Raw genomic sequence first — 21,001 nt, forward strand, 5'->3', positions numbered from 1 at the left:
GCATCAGTAGGGGCATCAGTAGGGGCATCAGTAGGGGCATCAGTAGGGGCATCAGTAGGGGCATCAGTAGGGGCATCAGTAGGGGCAGGTCAAGTAACAAAGAAAAAGAAGATGATGAGAAAAACTTTCAAAAGTACAATACCAGGGTTTACGCTTAATGAAGAAATGGCAGATAAAGAAAAAAATTCTCTCCTTAATTCATTATCAAAACACAAAAGGGAGAAAGACAGAAACTGAAAAATTAAGAAAGAACCCAAGAACCAAAAACATGAAAAGTTACAATATATTTACAAAATAGCAAATTTGACATGTCAGAAACTATCATAAAATGCATTTTTTGTTCAACTAGTACAGACAGCCCTGTGACACCTTGAGCCTTGAAACATCACTGAAGCACAAGCAACTCAGACTTCTTCAATTCACAGTACAGAAATATTAAATTTATTAGAATAGATGATAGCAGAAATACAGATGAAAGGCAGCACGTGCAAAACCATCCCGTGATTACAGGACTGTCAGCTGCAAAATCAGCGTTCATTACTTCCCTGAAGAGCCAGAATGTGTAAAGAAAGAGGTATTCAGGTTAGCAGCAGACACAGAAAAATAAACCAAAGCAGATTGAGCTAATCTTAACATCAAACAGCCAAAGTAAGGCCACATCCTGGGTAAAAAACAGTGCAGCCACATAATCACAGTGCTGACCAGGTTTGGGAAATACAGCTTTTAGCCCTCACTGTAGCCAAGAAACAGTTTTCCTTAAATAAAAAAAAAAAGATGCCTTGGACAAGAACTAAATCATACCATCATCCCAGGAAACAATTATGCAACATGCATTGAATAAACATCATGGTATTCACTACTGTGAGTGCAGGTAATACCAAATACTCTTTGCCAGCTCAAGTGTTCCTTCAACAAATAAGGATCCATGCATCATAACATGATGAATCCACCAACCTTTGTCAATGTCACCACAGTAGCCAATAGATTGCTCTATCAACTTTTCCAGATCCTCTAGAAGCAACTTTTCACCAAATAACTATCAATATAAGTACAGTAAATGTTCATACTTATTACAAAGAGGAAAACTATAGGTACCTCTTCAAACACCTATGCAAGACCAGCCTCTTGAAATCAAGAGTTTAGTCTTTCATGTAACACCTTTCCTATATTGGCAGGCAGAAAAGCAGCTTAAAATTAGTCTATCCATGTTGTGAATTTTTTTTTGGTAATAAATTAATCCTCTATTAATTCAAAATACACTTTAAAACATAAAGCACAGAAAAAATAAAAGCACATCAGAGCCTTCTAAAGGAAAAGGCCTTTTCTAGTTAGAAACATCCAAGTGGTCTGTCTTCTATGATATTATGGTTAGTTCTGGGTTTGGGATCTTAGTTTGGTTTTTTTTAATTTGTTTTACTTGGTTCAGTTTTGTTGTTTTTTTTTTAAGCTAGGTGATTGTAAATAGAACAAGAGACAATTCACTTGGTGATTAGTTATGAATTAGTGCAGAGGTCTTGACAGTTGCATTGAGTGCATCACACTTCTGCTTTTGAACTAATAGGGGTAGCCTAGCTGTCAAATCATTAGCTTGTCATGAGCTAGTAAGTTTGCTTCAGCTCTTTCTTTATCTAGTTATACAAGTCAAAGCTTGGGGCTTAGGATAACCGAAAATGCTTCACAAAAGGGAAAAATGATGACTTGCAAAACAAGCCCATTTTTGGAGAATTGAATAGCAGTCTGTTTCTTAAAACAGATCAAGAGCTTATTTCTGCCTTTCAAGAACTTGAAAGCTTCTATTACCTCTGATGACTAAAGAAAAAAAAATATCTTTAGAATTAGTTTTAAGCAACAAAATCCAAACACAAAGCAACATTTACTACAGTTAAAATTCTAAGAAAAAAATACTCAAATTTTAAGTCGTACCTGATGATGCTGAATATTCTTTATATTACAAGAAAACTCATGGTACAGTTGGAATTTATCGATATCTTTTTCCTTTCCATTTTTGGATGACACTTTTGCCAACGTTGACTGAATGGAAATGTACCTTTTCTGGCATCTGAAGAAAAGAAAATCAGATATTTATAAGGTATTTTAGCATGAAACTTGTGACAAGTCATTACTGCATAGATCAAATAAAAATGAATTTTGGAGTCTGCTCAATTACAAGTGATGTTAACTCTAATTACCTGCAGAACTGGATGATACAACTTCATGCTGAGGTGACATAATGTGTACTGACTAATATACCAAGAGAGGACATTCAAGCAGAATAAGCTGATCATAGACCTCCTCCTCAAGGGAATGGAAACTCAAAAGCCACCACCTGCCCTTCAGTTTCGGTTCAACTTTACACAACAAATTTTGTGAAGTTGCAAAAAAAAAATAACAGTCAATCCTGAATGCTCCTCGTAAATATCATTCATACAACACACTTCAGATGAGCAGGTTTCATCTGTAAAGCACTGAGTATTCAACTAAGGAATTTCCAGGGGGCAAAACAATGAAGGTAGCAACAGCACATCCCTTAGAAAACAACCCCCTTCGTTGAAATTTTCACACTGCTGACTCAAAGCAACTCTGCATGTTCCTAAGGTGGTGCATGTTCTTGGATAACTCTCTTCTCTGTCCCAAATGGTACACAGCAGACAAAATAAAATAACAAGTTACTACTGCTCTGTCACACCAGCTCCCCAGACATGACAACACTGAAGCCAGGTAATGTAAGAAAATTCGGCTAACATAGTTAAAGGATCAGTAAGTCCTGCTTTAAAACCAGTCATTTTTGTTTGCCGTATTGGCTATCAATGCCAAAATCAACCATCATTGCACACTAGTTACACTGACTGGTGTCAAGTCAGCTATTGGAGCAAGAGCTTAAGCAGATTCACTTCTGAAGAGTTATAGCTTGAAGAAAGTGCAAGGAGGGAAAACTCCCTTATGGGTCACTAACTGCAAGGGAGATCTGCTACACATAGGGCAGAGCACAGATTTGCGGGTCAGAGCATCATGCCATGCTCACAGCAGATCTCTACTGCACTGACAGCCAGGCAGGCAGAAGGGCTAATGAACATACACAGGAATGGCCCTAAATCCATCTCACAGGAATGCTGTTTTCACATCATTAAGAAAAAGTCCTACATCTGCCACTAGGAGACTGCATTTTACCATGTAAGCAAGAAACTTTAGAAAGTAAGAATGGAACTTACAATTTCCTGATAAAATCCAGTGTGCCTTCATCTTTAGCAAAGATGTCTGCTAAAATATGCTGCACTCCAGCCTCTACTTCCTGGATATTTGCAAGCCCTTAGAAGAAAAATAATTATAAAATACAGTCACTATAATATACAGTTAATAATTACAAAAAAACCTAATGAAATTACTTTACACAACTGCACAACCACTAAGAAAATACATGCAAGCTGAAAGGAAACTGATTAAAGGTACCTGACTTGCAAAGTCACTTCAAAGGATCCTAATTAATTTAATTTTTTTTAATCAACTAAAGTTTCCTTTCCAAAACACCTGAAATTATATTTTTAATAAGCCCAAAGTGACCAATGCATTATCAGAAGTCAAAACTATACTAGAATTAGGGAAAAATAATTTTTAACTATGATGCCAACAGATCTTGACATCTGTGATATAAACAATATAATAGTAATATTGGATATTTAAATATATATTTTTTAAAAATTATGTTTCATTTCTGAAGTTTTAATGAAATTAACAACTGCAGATAAAATAGAGCAGAAGTCCGTATTTTGCTACTGGTATGAAAACTGCCTATAATTCTTTGCAGGTAATTCTAGTTTTATATTTCCATTGTATTGCAGCAGGAGTTTGCCCAGCAACACTTTTAAGGTCAGGGTACCATCAACCTCTCCTATGAAACACTGAAGTTATAAAATGTCTTCAAAGACATGAAATTATAAATGTCTTCATATCTCTGCAGAGATAACAGAATCATTCAGTTAATTTCCAACACACAGAATCCATTCCTTCCTTCAAATGGCCAGAAGAGGAAGCATGTAATTCCCCTTAGCAAAGGGACTGAATTAGACCAGAAGCAGAGATAATGAAATAAAGCAGACATCTTGTATTTTAATTCAATATATCTAGTTCTGCTTCTAGCAAGAGTCAGTAATGAATGCTTCAGAGCAAACAGCAAGAATCCTAGAGCTGGCAGGTGCAGCATTAACTGACTCTTGCAATACATGCTCTGTTCACCCTGCTGCCTAATGGACAGCTTTATTTATACCATGTTAACAGGTTGCACAGCTCTGATTAGTCATTGAATCCAGAACCCTACTTCTGATTAGGCTATAAAGTTACACACTATAAAAAAATTATCTTGCTCCTTTTTAAGACAAGGAAGCTAAACTTACCTGCCAGAAAGAAAAAAAACCAAACAAACAAGTGAGAATAAGAATACATTATTAAATGCCTAAATTAATCAGAAGTTGTAAATTTTGGATCCTTACATCTATGAGCTACTATCACCTATGGTAGAAGTGATGTCAGAACACAAAGCTAAGTAAATTTGAAGACATGCATCATACGGAACATAGACTGAGACACTCAAGTAGATTATTTAAACAAGATAGTATAGGCCCAAAGAAGTCAGAATTTGAGAAACAATCAGAAAGTTCCCATTCAATAAGCACCACTCAGACAGGCACTTCAGTGTGCCCACCAGCACACACTTGTGTAATTAGAGAAATTTTTGACCATGCATGCAACTAAAAAGAGCAAAGTTTTCTGGTTAGCCTGCTTTTTCAACTTTCAAATGTTGGGCTTTGAAAAATGAACTGCTGTTTTTATTTTGGTTTATTTTTAGGATAAGTTGAAAAACACTGATAATTTAAAAGAAGCAAATATTAAGATTTGATGAAAACTTTTCTGTACTGCAAATGACTCATTCCTATTAAAAAAAACAAAAACACTCTGATCTCAAGTTGTATATAAGCTGTCAAATTAGCTCCCAGGGTGATAAAAGTGACCCAGTTCATAGATGCATATAACTTCTGATGACTTTCAAAGGCAGACATATTATATAAACCTAAGCAGCATTATTTTTAGCACAGAATTGAAAATAGGTGTACTGGTTTTCAAAAACTAATGTTTATGGTGCAACAAATAGCAATTTCTTTTGAGTAGAATCTAAATAATTTATCTGAACCTTCACAGTGAAGATTATCTTTCGGCTATTTAGACTGCACCAGAATAGTCAGATATATGGCTGCAATACACTGCTGTATGAAGTACTAACAGATGCTGAAAAACATAATTTAATAACCAGAATATTTGGTGACTGATTTCCATTGCAAAATTAGCAGAATTTTATAAGTAATATTTAAATAAACTGAAGTGAGAAAAGTAAGAGTCAGCCTTATTAAGGAGGTTCAGTACCTTTATGCTGAAATTCAAAAAGTATGTGTTGGGGCAGGGAAGAATAGAAGTACATCTCTACCTAACATCATAGAGAAGGCTAAAGCAATCTTCACATTTTATTGTCAGAGATTGCCCCCTACAGATCCACCCATAACTGCATTCACAAAGACACACAATTCTGCAGTCTATATGTGACAATCATGCTGTTAAAAGTTCTTGCTCAAATTTCAGAACTTACATTTTTTCCAATTCCTACTGTCATTCAGACATAAAAACTGTACTGCTCACTCCCAATCCCATAGGCTAGTTTTTATTAAGATATGCTTTGCTGGATGACATTTCTTTCAATACAGAGTACAAGCATAAGGCTCTTGTACAATCAGCATTGAATCTTCAGGAAATAATTCAAGTAGAACAACACAAAGGTCTCAGGTGTGTGATGTGGTTCCCACTCTCTTACCAGTAAATACTGATGTAGACTCCAGATTTATGTAATTTCTATACCATAATTATTACTATTTACAATACAAAGAGAGAGGAAAGGTTGAAGAGTCATTAAATGTATTAACACGTTACCACACTGTTAAAGCACTATTGAATTTAAAGTAGTTGTCTAACTTCCAGCAACATCACAACAATTAAAGTAATTTCCCTTTTAAAATATTTTCAGACCTTCAGAACATTACTGCTCAAAGAAGCAGGGCACTTACCTTTGGTATTGGGTCTAATGTAAGAAAAGAGATTGAGTTCCACAGGATTATGCAGGAGGGAGAGAGCAGCAGGTTCTAATCCCAACTGTTTGGCCCTCTGGGCTTTGGTGCCTTTACTCCCAGTTTTATAAGGTGCAGACTTATAACAAAAAGAATAAACAAAACAAAACCAGTTATTAAAAAGCATGGAAGTATTTTAATCATGCTGTGCACTATTTAGTTATGCAAGATTACTTTTGAACTAAATTTGATCTGAGAAAGACTAGAGTACTGACCACATGGTCTAATTCTTCCAAAGTTCTGCAATTTAGCAATCCTTTTAAAAGGCAACTGGATAACTTTCCTTCTTTCTTCAACTTCTGTATCATTGTATGTGTCTTCTTTGCAACAGTACTAAAATGCAAGAGATTAATGTTAAGTCACATTTCACAGTGAATTAAAATGTCTATTGATTGTGACCTTGTCTATTACACTGCTGAAATGCTCTAAAACCCCTTACAATTGTATCTCATGTTAATCTTCATCAAACCAAGTTGGTAATCCTAAAGTTTCTAACTTATTTTTTCTCTCTTCAGTTAGCTCAAAACTATCAAAATATCCTGTGGTAGCTTTAAGAAAAATCAAGTAACACTGGTATTCATTACTGCTCCGCACATTTATGTAATATTCATTGGCCTGGAAGCCAAATAAAAAGGTCCTAGAATAAATCCACACTGATAAGCTCTTACAGATGCAATTCAAATCAAGTTAGCTCTGCAGCAACAAGTACTGGCTACAAAATTTAAACTCCAAGGTCTTCAATATGATACATAGGAGCAACCACAAGCAGCAGAGTTATTTTGTTATTCTTTAATTACTTGTTCAGACAAGAACTCTCTCAGGCCACCTTCCTTCCTTGGAAAGAATCTCTTGGTAGGGATTGGCAGGCAGTACAAGGAGGAGGACAGCAAGATGACAGAACAGCTGACCAGTCTGTTCCCTTGCCATCTCAAGAACACAGGGCCATTCAAAAGCAAGATGAAATGAAAACAGTCTCATCCATTGCCACAATAAACTTTGCTGATCATTTCTTTCCTGCAGTGATCTGGCATAGTTTAACCTCATCTCCTGGTACACTCTAGCCTAAGAAGGGCTCTTCACTAGAAGCTTCCTCGATCCAAACAGAGAGCCAAGGAGTTCTTAGTGATTCTTTTCCTAAGAGTGGAGCTTCCATCTCATCCTGCTATGTATTCCCAGCAACTATTAACTACTCTTTGTCAACTAATAACTCTAGAATTCTTGTTACTTAGAGGGGAAAAAAACCAAAAAACAACAAAAACCCAACATCCCAAAAAAACCAACAAAACACCAGACAGGTATCAAGCATAATTACATCAGTTCTAAACTTTTTTCTTTATTAGTTCTTTTATAGCTGTAGTGTACAGAAGGAGGTAAAACAAGGGACACAGGAGCAGCAGCCACCTGTTACCCACCTCCCAGCCAGATCCCTCCTCATGTTGTTGACTCACCGTAGCTCTTCCAATGTCTGCTGCACTTCTCGCAAGGTGTCGGCCTCCAGGTTATTGATGAGCTCTTTTCGGTACCGAGCAATAAAAGGAATAGTGTTTTCTTCTTGAAACAGCTGAATTAAGTTTGCACACACCCATGGTTCAACGTTTGTTATTTCTGACAAGGTCTGTCAAAGGAGAGAAAAAACCCTAACACAACAACCAAACACATTTAAGAGCGAAGGTAGATTGCTTTAAACAGCCTCTCATTCAACATATAAACCACTCCCAAAACATTACACTGGCCAGCACAGACTACTGTTCTGTCCTCAAGACAGGCTTCTCAAGCATGCAGCCACCACACCCAGTATTTCAGCAAGACATGTTTCCAGAAAACACTGGTTTTCTTCTTGCACCTACAGTAAAAAATGAAGGAAGCAGTACCTCTTGGGAAAAAGGAAAAAAATACAAGGAAGAAAAGACATCAAACCAAATTATAAAACAAAACAGAAAGACCATAAACTGTACACAGCAACTCAGAAAACCTGGAATTTTTTTTTTAAGCCAACACTGACAAACTTCATGGTTCAGCTAAACAAACAAAACCCACAAAGCCAGAACTGATCCAAATCACACTCAGCCAATAACACGAACAGCAATACTACTGACTGACAAGTTTCAAGACAAACCAAGACTTGCAAAATTAAACATGATTTTGTACAAATTGAGTACTCTCAAGTTATAGTGTATCAATATGGAATCACTGACATCCTATACAAGCAGCTTATCTTATTAACATATTAACCATCACAGTTTGTTTGCACTTTAATAGTTGCTGTAGACGGCTGAATACAAAAGTCTTTCAAAAGTTTCATTCTGAAGCCTAAAAATATAACACTACCTGCACAATCATATTCACTCCTTTTAGAGCACACAAAAGGATCAAATTCTCCACATGTATTTCCAGGTGTAGGTGAGAAAAGCCACAAAATTTTACAGCTTTCTTCAGCAGACTGTATTAAGGATGATGAATACAATACGTCCTATCTATTCCCATTCTATTCATATTAAAATCTTCCATGATCACACCCAAGATTCCAACACAAGAGCTATGCCAAAGCTGCCTCCACCTAAATGGCTTCAAAGCTAAAATCCTACAAAAAATAAAGATGATACCTCCCTTGTTGTGACTGTTGTGGTAGGAACGCAAATCCTTCCTGATGGAACCATAAATCAATAAACACTCTCAAAGGGTCTCTGCAACTAAATGATCCACACTGACTAAATATTAAGTTGTAAAACTGCACACAAACATCCCAAATCTGTCAGCATCCCTTCCTGTGGGAGTTTCAACTGCATACATCCAGAAAAAACCCCATGTGCTCATACAGGAGAGCCATGCAAACGCTTACAGGCAAGCTTTGTATTAAGGACAACCAAAGTCACAGATATTAGAATGATATAAGAGTTTGAAGTTTTAACAGTTACCAACCAACATCTATATTTATACACATTTTATGACAACCTAAGCAGAGATTAAATGATTGCTTAACTTCAGAGGATTGAAATTGTATGTAAAGATTCTAAATGCTAATTATGCAGGAAATAGTTTCATTGGTACATCAGAAAGGAAAAGATCTCATACCTGTACAATATCCCAGTTCATTTCAAATTCTTCTTTTATTTTGTTGCCTCCCCGATTTTTAACTGGCTTTCCTTCAGGACATGCATTCAATTTAATCTTTTTAGAGGGCGGTTCATCAAATGCAAACTCCTCCTCGCATTTCTCTTGTTTCACTACAGGAACGCTTGTTGAGGGTTTTTCATCACTCAAACTGTTTTGGTTCTTCCCTTGGAATGAATTTATTTCCATTTTCTTAGGCACTTCTGGCGTTCGATTTAAACTTTTTGGTTTAGTGCCTGCATTTTCTTCCTTAGGTTTTAGAAGCTGCATTTTATTACCTTCTACAGGTGCAATAGGCAAGGATACATCCTGCCAAAAAGACGTTAAATCCATATTAAGCACTGACTGTTACAAAATAGTTCAACATTTCATTTAAAATCTAAAAATATTTGCTACCAGACAATTTTCCCAATGTCATGGGCAGCGAAATGCCAAGCCAGAAATCAAGTAAACTGAGATGTACCTTGCATGGAGGAAACAATACAAACACACACAGCAGACCCTTTTATTTAGATCAAATAAAATTATCCTGCAAAGAATTTAATAGGACCTTCCTTCAAAAGACAATCTTTGCCTCCATTCAAAACAGGAAACATCAGGGCAGGGAAGCGCTTCTGAGGTGTTAGGTTCCCAGCATGGGGACTGGAACTGACATCTGGACTGCCAAGATACAGTTTAACCTTGGATAAGCCACACCTTTACTAACCTTCCCCAAGATCATCTTCAGAAGTCAGAAGGACAGGCTTCTGTCCTGATGTGATCTCAGATGTTAATAGCTCACAAAAGTGTAACTTTCAGTATAACTGCATTTTATATTAATAATAATAAAACTGCAGTCCTTACTGGATTGAACAGGCAAGCACAGGCTGCCTGTTTTTTGTGGTACTCAGACAGTGAAAAGGTAGAAGACATCAAAGGTGCAATACCAAAACCAGAGATATTACAAAAAGAACAGAGGTATTTATTTATTTATATTGTTGAAAGATCTCCAGGGAAAACCACATCCTATTATCATTGGCCAAAATTTTCAAGAAGCACCCTTAGATCATGGACACTTTAATGCAAAACAAAGCTATGTTTATCCAATATACTCAACATTCACGGGAACAGTGAAACTGCATCAGGCAACCAACTGAACCAGAATGGGAAAAACTGTTCATGTTACTTCCTAAGAGCAGTAATTAAATGTCTCTTGCTTATACTCACCATTTCCTCTTTTATTGCTACCTTCTTGACCGTCTTCCTGGCCACAGTTAACTGTGGGGCAGCAGCTTTTTTAGCTTTTGCCTCAGTTTTCTTTGGCAAACAAGGTGCCCTGGCAATTTTGCTTTTTGGCTCCCATTCCTCCTCTTCCTCCTCCGATTCAGAAGTCCTGAAAAACAAATGAATCAACAATATTGCTTATGAGAAGAATAAAAAAAAATGCACAAGCGAGATAGTCTGAGTGGTTTTTGGCTTGAAAGTGAACATGAAAAATTAAGAGAAAGATAGAGAGACTCAACAGATACAGGTCTTTCACACTGCTGCAGAGCTAATGGCTTAAACAATCTACCAACTTTTATGATGCATACTCACGATACACATGATTCTGTTTGGATAACTGGCTACTCACTTTCACCCTATCTTCACTGTGAGCATGAAGAAGCCAAAGTAATTTACATTTTATAATTCAAGTTTTGTGCATGAAAACATTTAATCAACTTCTCAGAAACTGAATGTTGCTCTTATGCAACTGCTCATGCTTAGCATAAACCTTTAAAAAAATCCTAAGAAAAAATCCAATCTTACAAATTAAGAAATGAAGGTAGTTCTTCTGATATAGGGGCTTTGGCTCTAGATTTCACCCTCCTTGGTAGAGATGACATCTGAAACAGAGGAAAGAAGAGAGAAACATAACATTTGGTTGAAGCTGTATTCTCTTCCACTCACTGTCAAATGTGCCCTAATAATGTCTTCAACAATCACAAAAGCCTCCTCTAGAGCAAGTTTGGTTTTCTCAGCATACAAGAATTTAGGCCACAGCAGCACACATTCAACAGTCATTAAAACTCAGCAAACAAACCAGCACTATAACCTCTCAAACTACATTTTTCTTCACATGGAGGTAATTATTTGGCTTGAAAGTAAAGCTGTTCTAGCAAAAAGGGTACTGGTTCTCAGATTTTTTATTGGGTGTCACATATAATTCTGTATGTGACCAGTCTTTCCTCCATCCATTTAAAAATGTATAGCAAATCAATATCTAGTAAAGTGAGCTCACGTGTCGTTTTGATGGGACAGGACAAGGCAACTGTCCATTTTCAGCTAAATTTTTACATTTAAAGACTATCTGTTGCTTGTATGCACAATGAAAGCTATTATTCTGAATGAGCTGCTCACTGGAATATAGAAAGTGCATAAAACAACTACCAAAAGTAAGTGGGGGAGGCACAAGCTTTCTCCTGACCTGAGATTCATACCTACAATAGCTGTATTTCATTAAACAGTTAGAGAATTTTTGTGGTTGGGCCTATGAATTTCCATAATCATATTTAGCAGTCTTACTTGAAAAATGTTAGGTATCCTCAAAATTTTATCTGCCAGGAAAGCAAAATTTAAAAAACATAAAAAGGAAAAAAAAATTAAAAAAAATTAAAATCTTGTAATTACTACAAAATTCAGAAGCATATTTTATCTATATCTGGTACAATTTCATCATTCTTTATGTTTTTATACCTTGACCTTCGATCCAGCCTTACCACTGCAATGGGAACCTTAAAGTCCCATGTTTACAAAATACAAACCAGATAAGCATTTTCTAAAGTGCCATTTAACTCAAGGGCAAAACAACCTTTAATCTGACTTCATTCTGGCCTCCGTTCAAGCAAGCACACTTGTTATTAATGACTTTCAGCAAGTTTTCCTTGTAAAGCAGCACAAAAATTTAGGTGACAATTTTCAGCACTGCAGTGGAAGGAGCACTGTTGAGGCTCACATCAAAAAGCACCACTGGCTTACTTGCAAAGCACCTTCTTGGAGCTACAATCTTGGTCAGTAACAGGTCAGCATTTCTGAGCTGTTCCATTATGTGACTGGCTGGAACACACAATGACCACGGAAAACACAAATCTCCAAAGAACATAGCAAATATTGCTCACCTTATCAGCTTCCCAGGTGCCTTTTCACTGTCAGTTTTGAGATACCTCCAAACTCATCCAGCCACTCTGCTTCTCTGTGTTCCTTTGTTCTTTATACCTGAACAGTAATTATCACAGTTCTGAATTAATTACTTACTTATTCACATTACTTCAGATATATAAAAAGAACATTTACATTTTTAGATCATATTTCAATGGGTGAATGGGAGAAACAAAAATATTGAACACTCACTTTGATGTTGAAGACATGCCCCCAACAATAAAATCCGACTGCTGCTGCATGATCCGGGCTCGTCACATACACTGAGATCATTCAGCAGCCGGATTTTATTGTTGGGCACCCGCGTTTGTAAGGGTTTTGAATTTCCCGCTCTTGCACACTTGATTGGTCAAGGGCCCCACTCCGCCCAGCTCACTGGCCAATGAGATGGGTGCATCCATGGTTCGACGGGATTGGCTGGGGTCCCCTCGTTGAGCTTGGACTCAACCAATCACTTTTATACTTGGGGACTTGTTTTCCTAGATTGCCTAATGAGCTAAAATGTCTGTCATGGGCAAATTATCTGCACAGCTATAGACCAGCTACAGCTGTCACAAAACACCAAGATTTCCAAATATAGGTAATATCCAAACCAGGTGGAATCCTGATCCCTTTTTTTTTAAGGTACTGGGACACTTCACGTTTCTTTTCAGCTAATCCAGCTAGGTGGGTATTCTAGCAAAATGATCAGTTTTTAAACCCTCTAACCAGTTTCTTCATGGGTAGCCACTAAATCACTGCAAGGAAAAGACCAATATACGAGGTCTCTCACCTGAGGTCAGCATTGCCTCTGCTGAGTACACCACTCTAACTATCCCTGCCAGTTTGGAACAGACAGCATATACCATGAAAGTTCTGGAGCCTACCCAGAAGCCCAGGTAAAAGGTCATCTGGAAGGTCCTTTTTTCTGCTACTATTTCCCCTTTCACCTCAAGTGGTTGAGGGTCTCAAAATACCTCACCACTTGTATTGTTACATTAAGTAAGATTATGGCAAGAGTAATGCTCACTTATAAAGTTAATTGCACTTCCCAGCATCCAATACTGGTGACCTATCTAACTCTCCATTATCTGCAGAAGAATAGGAGATGAGTTCCTTAGTAATTCTCCATGAACAGCCAAGCTGTGGTCAGAAGCCAAAATGGAGTTCTACAGCTGAAAATAAAAGGTAATACCAAAACCGCACATGTAAGATAAATATCAAGCATGGGCTATCACAAAGGGAAAAAAAAAAACCCAAAAAAAAGCATATTTCCACTGCAAGGTGGGGCCAAATTATAAGCACCTCCCCTTCTCACCATGAATACAACAAACTAACTGTACTTCATATTTGTAGAAAAGAACCTTATAGCTGCTACATATATACTTTTTGTTTACAAAAAATATTTTTTAAATTAGAACCCACAAAAGTACTTGTTTAATTTCAAATTTCCAGACAGCTGTCTGCTAAATTTTCCTCCTGGTCCGCCTGTGCTGGGGTGTGCAAACACTAAGAAATGACTAAGAAAACACTTAGAATGACTAAGAAAAACAGCACTTCTGTGATCCAGTGCAGAGGTGGAGGCAGGGAAGAGGATGAAAAAGAAACAAGCCAAAATGCCACTGCTGATAAGAGATAATTAATACAGAAAACAAGCTTGGAGACAGTCCCTGAAGTGAGGCAGGAAGACTCAAGAAATAGGCAAAGGCAAACACTGTTAAGCTCCACACGGGGCATCTACAACACTGAATGCATTACAAGGCACTCAATAAGCTACTGCCAACTCCATGCTCCACTTCTGTGGGGATGCAGTGTCCCACATCCCCTGACATGAGTGTAGAGGGAACAGCTTTTGTCACCTTCCCACAGCATGCTGGGATCAAGCCAGGGTGAAGTTGGCCACTTGTCTCCCATTTTCCAGATTGACTGGCCTCAGTGGGAAAACTGCCTTTAACATTTCCTTCTCTGTCAGCTCTGGTTAACCATACTCCAAGTGAGAGCTGATTTCTACCCCAAGGGAAGAAATGACAGTCCCTTCCAAATCCAGAAGTATTCCACAGATGTGGAAGAGCCAATTACGAAGCTGAAAAATTAACAGTAACCTATTTATACCAGTCAGGTCATTTTCCCTTCCCATGTCTGTGTCCAGTTTTGCTATACCTTACCACAGATGCATCACAGATGCTTACAGTGCTTGGTGGTTATCAGCTTATCACCTTCACCTTATGAGGATTTCACCAGCTTGCCAATTATCATATTGAACTTCAACAAGCTCTGTTCTAGCAGCTCTTTTCATACCTGAGGCTAGTAAGCTTCTGGCCAGTAGCCATCAGCTAACTTTTTCTTGTTTTATGTACACTGTCAGCAACCTTTTAATTTCTGACAATGCTGTTCATTAAGAAAAACAGTTCTTACTTAGCTCACCAACAGTATTTTACTTCCATGGCAGGCAACGTGAGCTAATCCCTGGAAAATGTGGCCTTGTCTACATACTTAAGCTCCTGACTGCTGTTTCATTTCAAATCTGTCTGTGTACAGATTTGTAGATCTTTTGCTTCTGTAAGACAGGCTGAAACCTCAATGCTGAACCTTCACACTAGACTCTTGATCCTCTGATCAAGGGAATCAAAACTCGTCTGCTTGTCCATGTCCCAAATGACAGCATGAAGCATTATTGCTTGAAACACACTCATGCACCCACTAAAGCCTGGTTCCTCCACAAAACTCACCAGTTATAGCACATTCTTTGAAAGTACTTTCCAGGTAAAAATTGAAGAAATTCACAGAACTATTATGCTGTCCAGTGAAGAGCTGAAACTATTTAAATCATTGCTATTGTAGATAAATGTATCTGCTAGGTCCACTCTCCAAATAGTTTGGCATCAGTTGTGTTGCCAGTTATTTTGTTCCCACCATCACTTCTATCCTCTGCATCCAATGCAGAGCTCCACATCACAGTTTGGATGGCTGCAAATAATTCACTCCTCCCTGCCTGTCAGCTACTCATTAAAATAAGGCTACTACAGTTTGTGGTCAGACCACACAAGGAATAAAGACTGACCCAGTAGCTCTCATCCTTATTGCACAGAATCTTAATATGGGTATGCACAAAGCATAGAGCAAGCAAGGAACTTCTCTGGTCTCTCTCCATAAACAGGTCTGGGCTGCACACAAATATAAGCAGACTGAGGTTTTAAGGACCTTTTCATGCTAAGGAGCAATTCAAATCTCATTTTGAGACCGCTGTTCTCTTCAATCTCCCTATTCATGCAAAGGCACAACCCATTAAAAATAAATTTCTGCTTATGTGAATCCCAGTGGCATAAGCAATTGCTTGAAGAAAGAGAAGTTTAATAACAGCTTAAAAGTAATTAGTTAAAAAAATTCTCACTCCTCACCACCATTTTCCCAACCCCCCTGAAAAAAACCCCACACTAGCACACACCTCTTCTAAAACTTCATCAGTGGAGCAACAGTTTTCAGATTCAGAAATAACTAATAGATTTTTCTAGCCAAAGGCACAGGATTAAATAAAAACAAAACAAAAAAACAACGAAAACCCCAATGAACAAACAAACCAAAACATACCACCATCACAAATACACTTGGAATTTCATTCCAGTAACTGCAAAAAGCCCCATCCAGCTGAAAAGCACACAGAAACTTCTGAATCTCTTTTCCAGTTAATCCAAAGAAACACATTCCTTACAAAACAGGGATCCCTCTATGCAGGAAGCTCCTCAAACTTTGCTCCACAGCCTCGGCTTTTCTATCACAAATAAACTAGCAAGAATAGTATAATTTTGCATTTTAGCTTCTTTTAAGTCTAACAATACTAGCCAAATCAGCATTTATAACATGAAGCACCTGAGGTGGGACAAAACGAGCATTATAAGAATCCCATATGACAAGGGAATTTTGGACCATTGTTAGTAGAAGCAGACTGGTACACTTCAGTAATTATAAGGAAATTCTCATGAGGTTGATTTTCCTTGTCATTTTAAGATACCTTGACTGCAACAATTCTAAGGAAAAGAAAAATCAAAATGTGAGCATACTGTCATCTACAAGAGGAAAAGATGCTGTGCAGACCAATGGTAGAGACTTATATGGAAATCTTTCTGTCTCTCCAGGTTTTTGTCCTGGAGAGACAAGTTAGCTGAGTTGTACTTCAAAATATAAAACCAACTTAATCCTCTTGAGGTTAAAACCTTGGAGAACTCCCAGACACTTTTGCTCAGAGAAGCTAGTGCAGATTTCCAAGGACTTTTCCTGTACAATGTCAGTCAGACCTGCCTGAAGAAGGAGTTGCAGACATAATTTAGGAGCTTTCAGCACTAACTGGAAAATTACAACCACAAAGAAACAGAGACATACAGGGTACACACATACACCAAAATAGTCCTCAAAGCTAATCAGAGAGGAAGAAATGTAAGAACAAGTAAGAACACCACCTACTGATTTTATTTACAGAAGTACCATCAAAAAGGTAGAGCATAAAGATTGTGCCCCTAGAAGGTGCATTCTATCCCATGCCTGCTCCTAAAATTAGAAGTACCACTGAGGAAAAGGAAAAACTTGTGTTATGCAGCAGCAACTCGTAAATGAATCAGAAGAGGTCTACCCAAGAAGGGCACATACACTTTTCATGCATTTTTCTTAATCCACTTATCTCAAACCACCTATGAAGACATTATCCAAAATCAGGGAATACTGCTTCTGATGCAGCAACAGACAGCTACATCATGTGCACTTACTCCTTTTCTCTGGTCCACCAAACCAGCCCCACAAAAACACATCCATCCTGGTTCATTAAACGGGATGCCTTCACTCCCAAAGGGTTATGGAAGACTAACATCTTTTCTGCACAGCAGAATTTATCACACCAGAACACACACTCTGGAGGCTTGGAGGTACAAGGGGGTTGAGAGGAAAGGACTGTTTGTTGCTTGGTGACTAACTACCACCCCAAATCACTGCCTGTCGGCCCAGAAAGACGCCCGACATGAAAATACACTTTATGTACTTCAAAGCCCTAGTCTCTCCCTGGCGACACCTTGATTTCTTCAGATATGTTGACAGCGTTCAAGAGGAATGGCTAACAAAGCTAAATCTCACCCTCGCCGTCTGGGAAGGGCATCAGCTCGGTGGGAGAACCACGGGAATGAGCCACCTCTCAAGAGCCTTCCTTTCCCTTCCAGCTGTCCCGCCCCATCTGAGCCCGGGGTGCCCGCCCGCATCCGCTGTTCCGCTCACCCCCGAGCAGGGGTCCGGCACTTCTCTCCCCGGGCAGAGGGGGTGGGAATGGGAGGGAAGAACAGGCTCCTTTCCGCCTGAACAACCGGGACAACAGCGAATCCCTCGCTCGCCGGGCGCTGCGGCGTGGCACGGAGGGCGCCAGGGCCAGCGCGGCGCCGCTGCCCGCTCTGCTTCGCTCCCGTCCCTGTCCCACCGAGGGGCGGGCGGCTCCCCCAGTCGTTACCCGCTGCTGCCGCCGGCTGCCGTGTTTGAAAGAGCCGCCACCACGGCCGTGTCTGACTCGCCCGCCCGACCCACCACGGGAGGAGCAGGAAGCGGCAGCCGCGCCGCAGGAAGTGCGGCCGGGCCGGGGCGGTGCCGTCACCGCCCCTCACGCCGCCCCTCACGCCGCCCCTCACGCCGCCCCTCACGCCGCCCCTCACACCGCCCCTCACGCCGCCCGGAGCTGTGAGGGTGAGGGGCTGAGGGTCAGCGCCCCGCAGGGCGAGACCATCAGCTGCCTTTCACTTAAACCAAAGACAAGGGGCGGCGGTGCAGAAATGTCCTGGTTCGGTTTTAGGTTAATGGGAGTTTGAAAGGTGTTAGCCAAGAAATAGGATTTTTTTTCACAGGGATCTTGGGAAGCAGAAGTCGTCGTTGTGTGAAGTTGAGATACTGCGTCAAAGGTGACTGCAGAAGACGCAGAAATAAATACACACCCTTTCAGGCCCCGGAGTAGATAGGAACATGTCGATCCCAATATACATAGGATGCTCGTGGTTTTTACCCATGCACACTAAAATTGCATTGTTTTTCTTTAAAAGCATCTGCACACTAGTGCTGGAAAAAGTATCTGAAGTGTTAGGTGCCTGCCTTAAAATTCAGTGTAAAGTAATGTTTCCCTGCAGTCTCTACACCTATTCCTTTTTCATCCATATCTTCTAAGTTAGCACTCAGCAAGGATACTGTAGAGTTCATATCTCATGCAAAAAGTTAATGGGTGCTGGCTTCTGGAGCCATCACCGGAAGTTTGGAGCAAGCACACAGCTACATTAAAGCCGTCTTTCGAGCTTCCATTACCCTAAAAGGTCTTCTGCTTTGTATCATAAATATTTGTAACTTGTGGTCATAACTACGAGCCAGCTGTCCTCCAGCTTTGGAACAGCAACATCTTAAATGTAACTAAGGTGCTATAAACTTAAATAATTCTTAATTTTTCATCTTGACTTTATAATAAATGTGTGTTTAACAGTCTGGAATGGTTTTAAGCACAATAATGTTCAATGCAGTCTCTCTCTTTGCATGGGGTTTACCTGACCTCTTTAGCTTTCAGAGGCCTGAAGAGAGACTTATGAACATACTTGTCTTTATGCATGGGGGTTGTATCTCTGGTGCCAGATCTTCAGCTGATACAGACTGTCACAGCTCTCTTGATTTAAATAGGTCCTTTGATTTACACAAGTTGAGGATCTGACAGCCCTCAATAGGACAGATCACATATTTAAAGATAATCAAATGTGCAAGTGTTTGCAAGCTCAGAGCTGATTCACCTGGAGTTTTGTCCTAGTAAGAGCTGAGCGAAAGGTAGTGTAGTGTAATACTAGGGAGCATGAAATCATGTTAGGTCATCAGCTTTACGGATGAAACATTGTCATTTATAATAGAGAAGGTTCTGATTCTTTATATTTCAGATCAAATTCTACCCTTACGCCAAAACAACGTTTAAGTAAGTACAGGAACTCAGTGCACTATATAACTAAGGATGAAAGACTGTAACTATAAATGCCTTAATGTCAAGATGAAAAATGAGGGATGGGACCACCACACTATTAAATCTGATTTATTGCTCAGGTAAGATATCAGTATCGAAGGTGTGAGATTTAGAGAGGAGCAACAAGTCAGCCATAGCTCAAGGTTGTCATGTGTTTCTTCTTCACACAGCAATATATAACATTTTTGTACTATGGACAGTTAACACAAAACTTGTTTCTACTTAATAACCTATCACCTTTGCTTAATTTTGCCACACTGGGCCTGTGTCTTAGCCACTAAGGTGACAGGTCATGTACTCACACACACACCTCTATTACAGCTTCTAGATCCCTAACCTACTCAATAAGCCACATTATTACAGCTCAAACCTCAAACTATTTTACCTAACATAATTTCTTACTCAAGACATATTCTTACTTATAACTATAGGAACATAATTTTATAATTTTTCTACCTAATATCTGTGTGCCTTTATCATTACATTAACCCAAGGTCTTTCAAAGGCTGCAGATTGAACCATTCAGCATTTGTGGAAGTTTCTATTTTTCCATTTCCTACACCTTAGAAGTCATCTTTAAAGACTTGGTCTGATTAACTTTTATAATACTTAGAGTATTTTATATTTTGCAACTTTGTGCAGAATATAAAAATACTGCCTGTGTCATCTGACTCCTTTGATGCACTGCATTAAAATTCCTATGTCTAAGTACGTATCATGCAGTCAACTTTACTTCTCTTCTATTAATAGTTTGAAATTAGGTCGCTCTTGTAAGGATAGGCTAAGACTGTACAACTGATTTAAAAGAAATTACCTGTATATAAAAGTTTGGGTTCCTCTCTCATGCTAGTCTACAGTGACACCGTTCCTTATCTATAATCAGTATTTTTTCTGTCTGTTCTGGCATATGTATTCCATGCTGGCAGGTTTTTGTAGATTTGTTTATAGTAACCCCTGCTGCAAAAGATTAAGACTGACATTTCTCCAAGCCTTTAAAAAGATATTTACCCAATTATTTCTGAGTTCAGCACAAAAGAACCAACCAGATGTAAATCGAAGTATATAAAATTTGAAACTCTCTAATCTGGACAATTTTCAGTAAAATTAGTTGAAAGATACAACAGCTTTTCCTCTCTCATGCATAGGATTTACTTTCTAATGCAACACAATATAGTTGCAAGGTAAAATAGCTTCTCATTTTCTAGAGTTATGTCTTCTTCTTTGTGTTATTGTTCTTTGATAAGGGCTAGATTTGACACCAATAAAGCAATGTCTCAATTGCTACATGTAAATGTTTTTAGAGTTCCACTCAGGAAAGCATGTGCTTATGTTTATCTCTCTTCAGAATAGCAAACTAGTAAAAAAGCAGATTAAAGCATAGGACTAAGTTTAAGCACAGATTACCCCTCTTGCTTCAGAAGGACTTAAGTGTCAGCTTATTACAGTATTACTCTCAATCAAATGTTTTCTCAAGCTTGGCTTTAAAAGCTTCAGCAAAAGGTATGTGTGTGGGTTTGTCTATAAGAAAAAGATCCATGTGTGCTCTGTGCTAGGCAAAAAC

At 38.7% G+C, this 21,001-nt stretch overlaps 1 protein-coding gene across 4 annotated transcripts in view; it reads right to left on the reverse strand.

The window, feature by feature from the left end:
* The window catches only part of SRBD1 (S1 RNA binding domain 1), a 124,407-nt gene extending 106,391 nt beyond the window's left edge, over positions 1-18,016 (reverse strand). Inside the window, exons 1-10 of one of the 4 annotated variants that reach the window (XM_015623027.3) lie at positions 17,688-18,016; positions 12,413-12,509; positions 11,064-11,140; positions 10,482-10,647; positions 9,237-9,584; positions 7,613-7,779; positions 6,380-6,497; positions 6,105-6,243; positions 3,210-3,306; positions 1,924-2,059 (exon numbers count right to left, since the gene is read on the reverse strand). In XM_015623027.3, coding sequence (XP_015478513.1) covers positions 1,924-2,059; positions 3,210-3,306; positions 6,105-6,243; positions 6,380-6,497; positions 7,613-7,779; positions 9,237-9,584; positions 10,482-10,647; positions 11,064-11,140 — 1,248 coding nt within the window. In that variant the 5' untranslated portion in view covers positions 12,413-12,509; positions 17,688-18,016. Of the gene's footprint in view, positions 1-1,923; positions 2,060-3,209; positions 3,307-6,104; positions 6,244-6,379; positions 6,498-7,612; positions 7,780-9,236; positions 9,585-10,481; positions 10,648-11,063; positions 11,141-12,412; positions 12,510-12,644; positions 12,737-17,549; positions 17,665-17,687 lie in introns of those variants that run through there. The other 3 variants (XM_015623028.2, XM_015623029.3, XM_015623030.2) reach the window with 3 other exon arrangements.
* Between the last annotated feature and the right edge of the window lie 2,985 nt (positions 18,017-21,001).

Source organism: Parus major, chromosome 3 (assembly GCF_001522545.3).
Source record: "Parus major isolate Abel chromosome 3, Parus_major1.1, whole genome shotgun sequence".
Lineage (NCBI taxonomy): Eukaryota > Metazoa > Chordata > Aves > Passeriformes > Paridae > Parus > Parus major.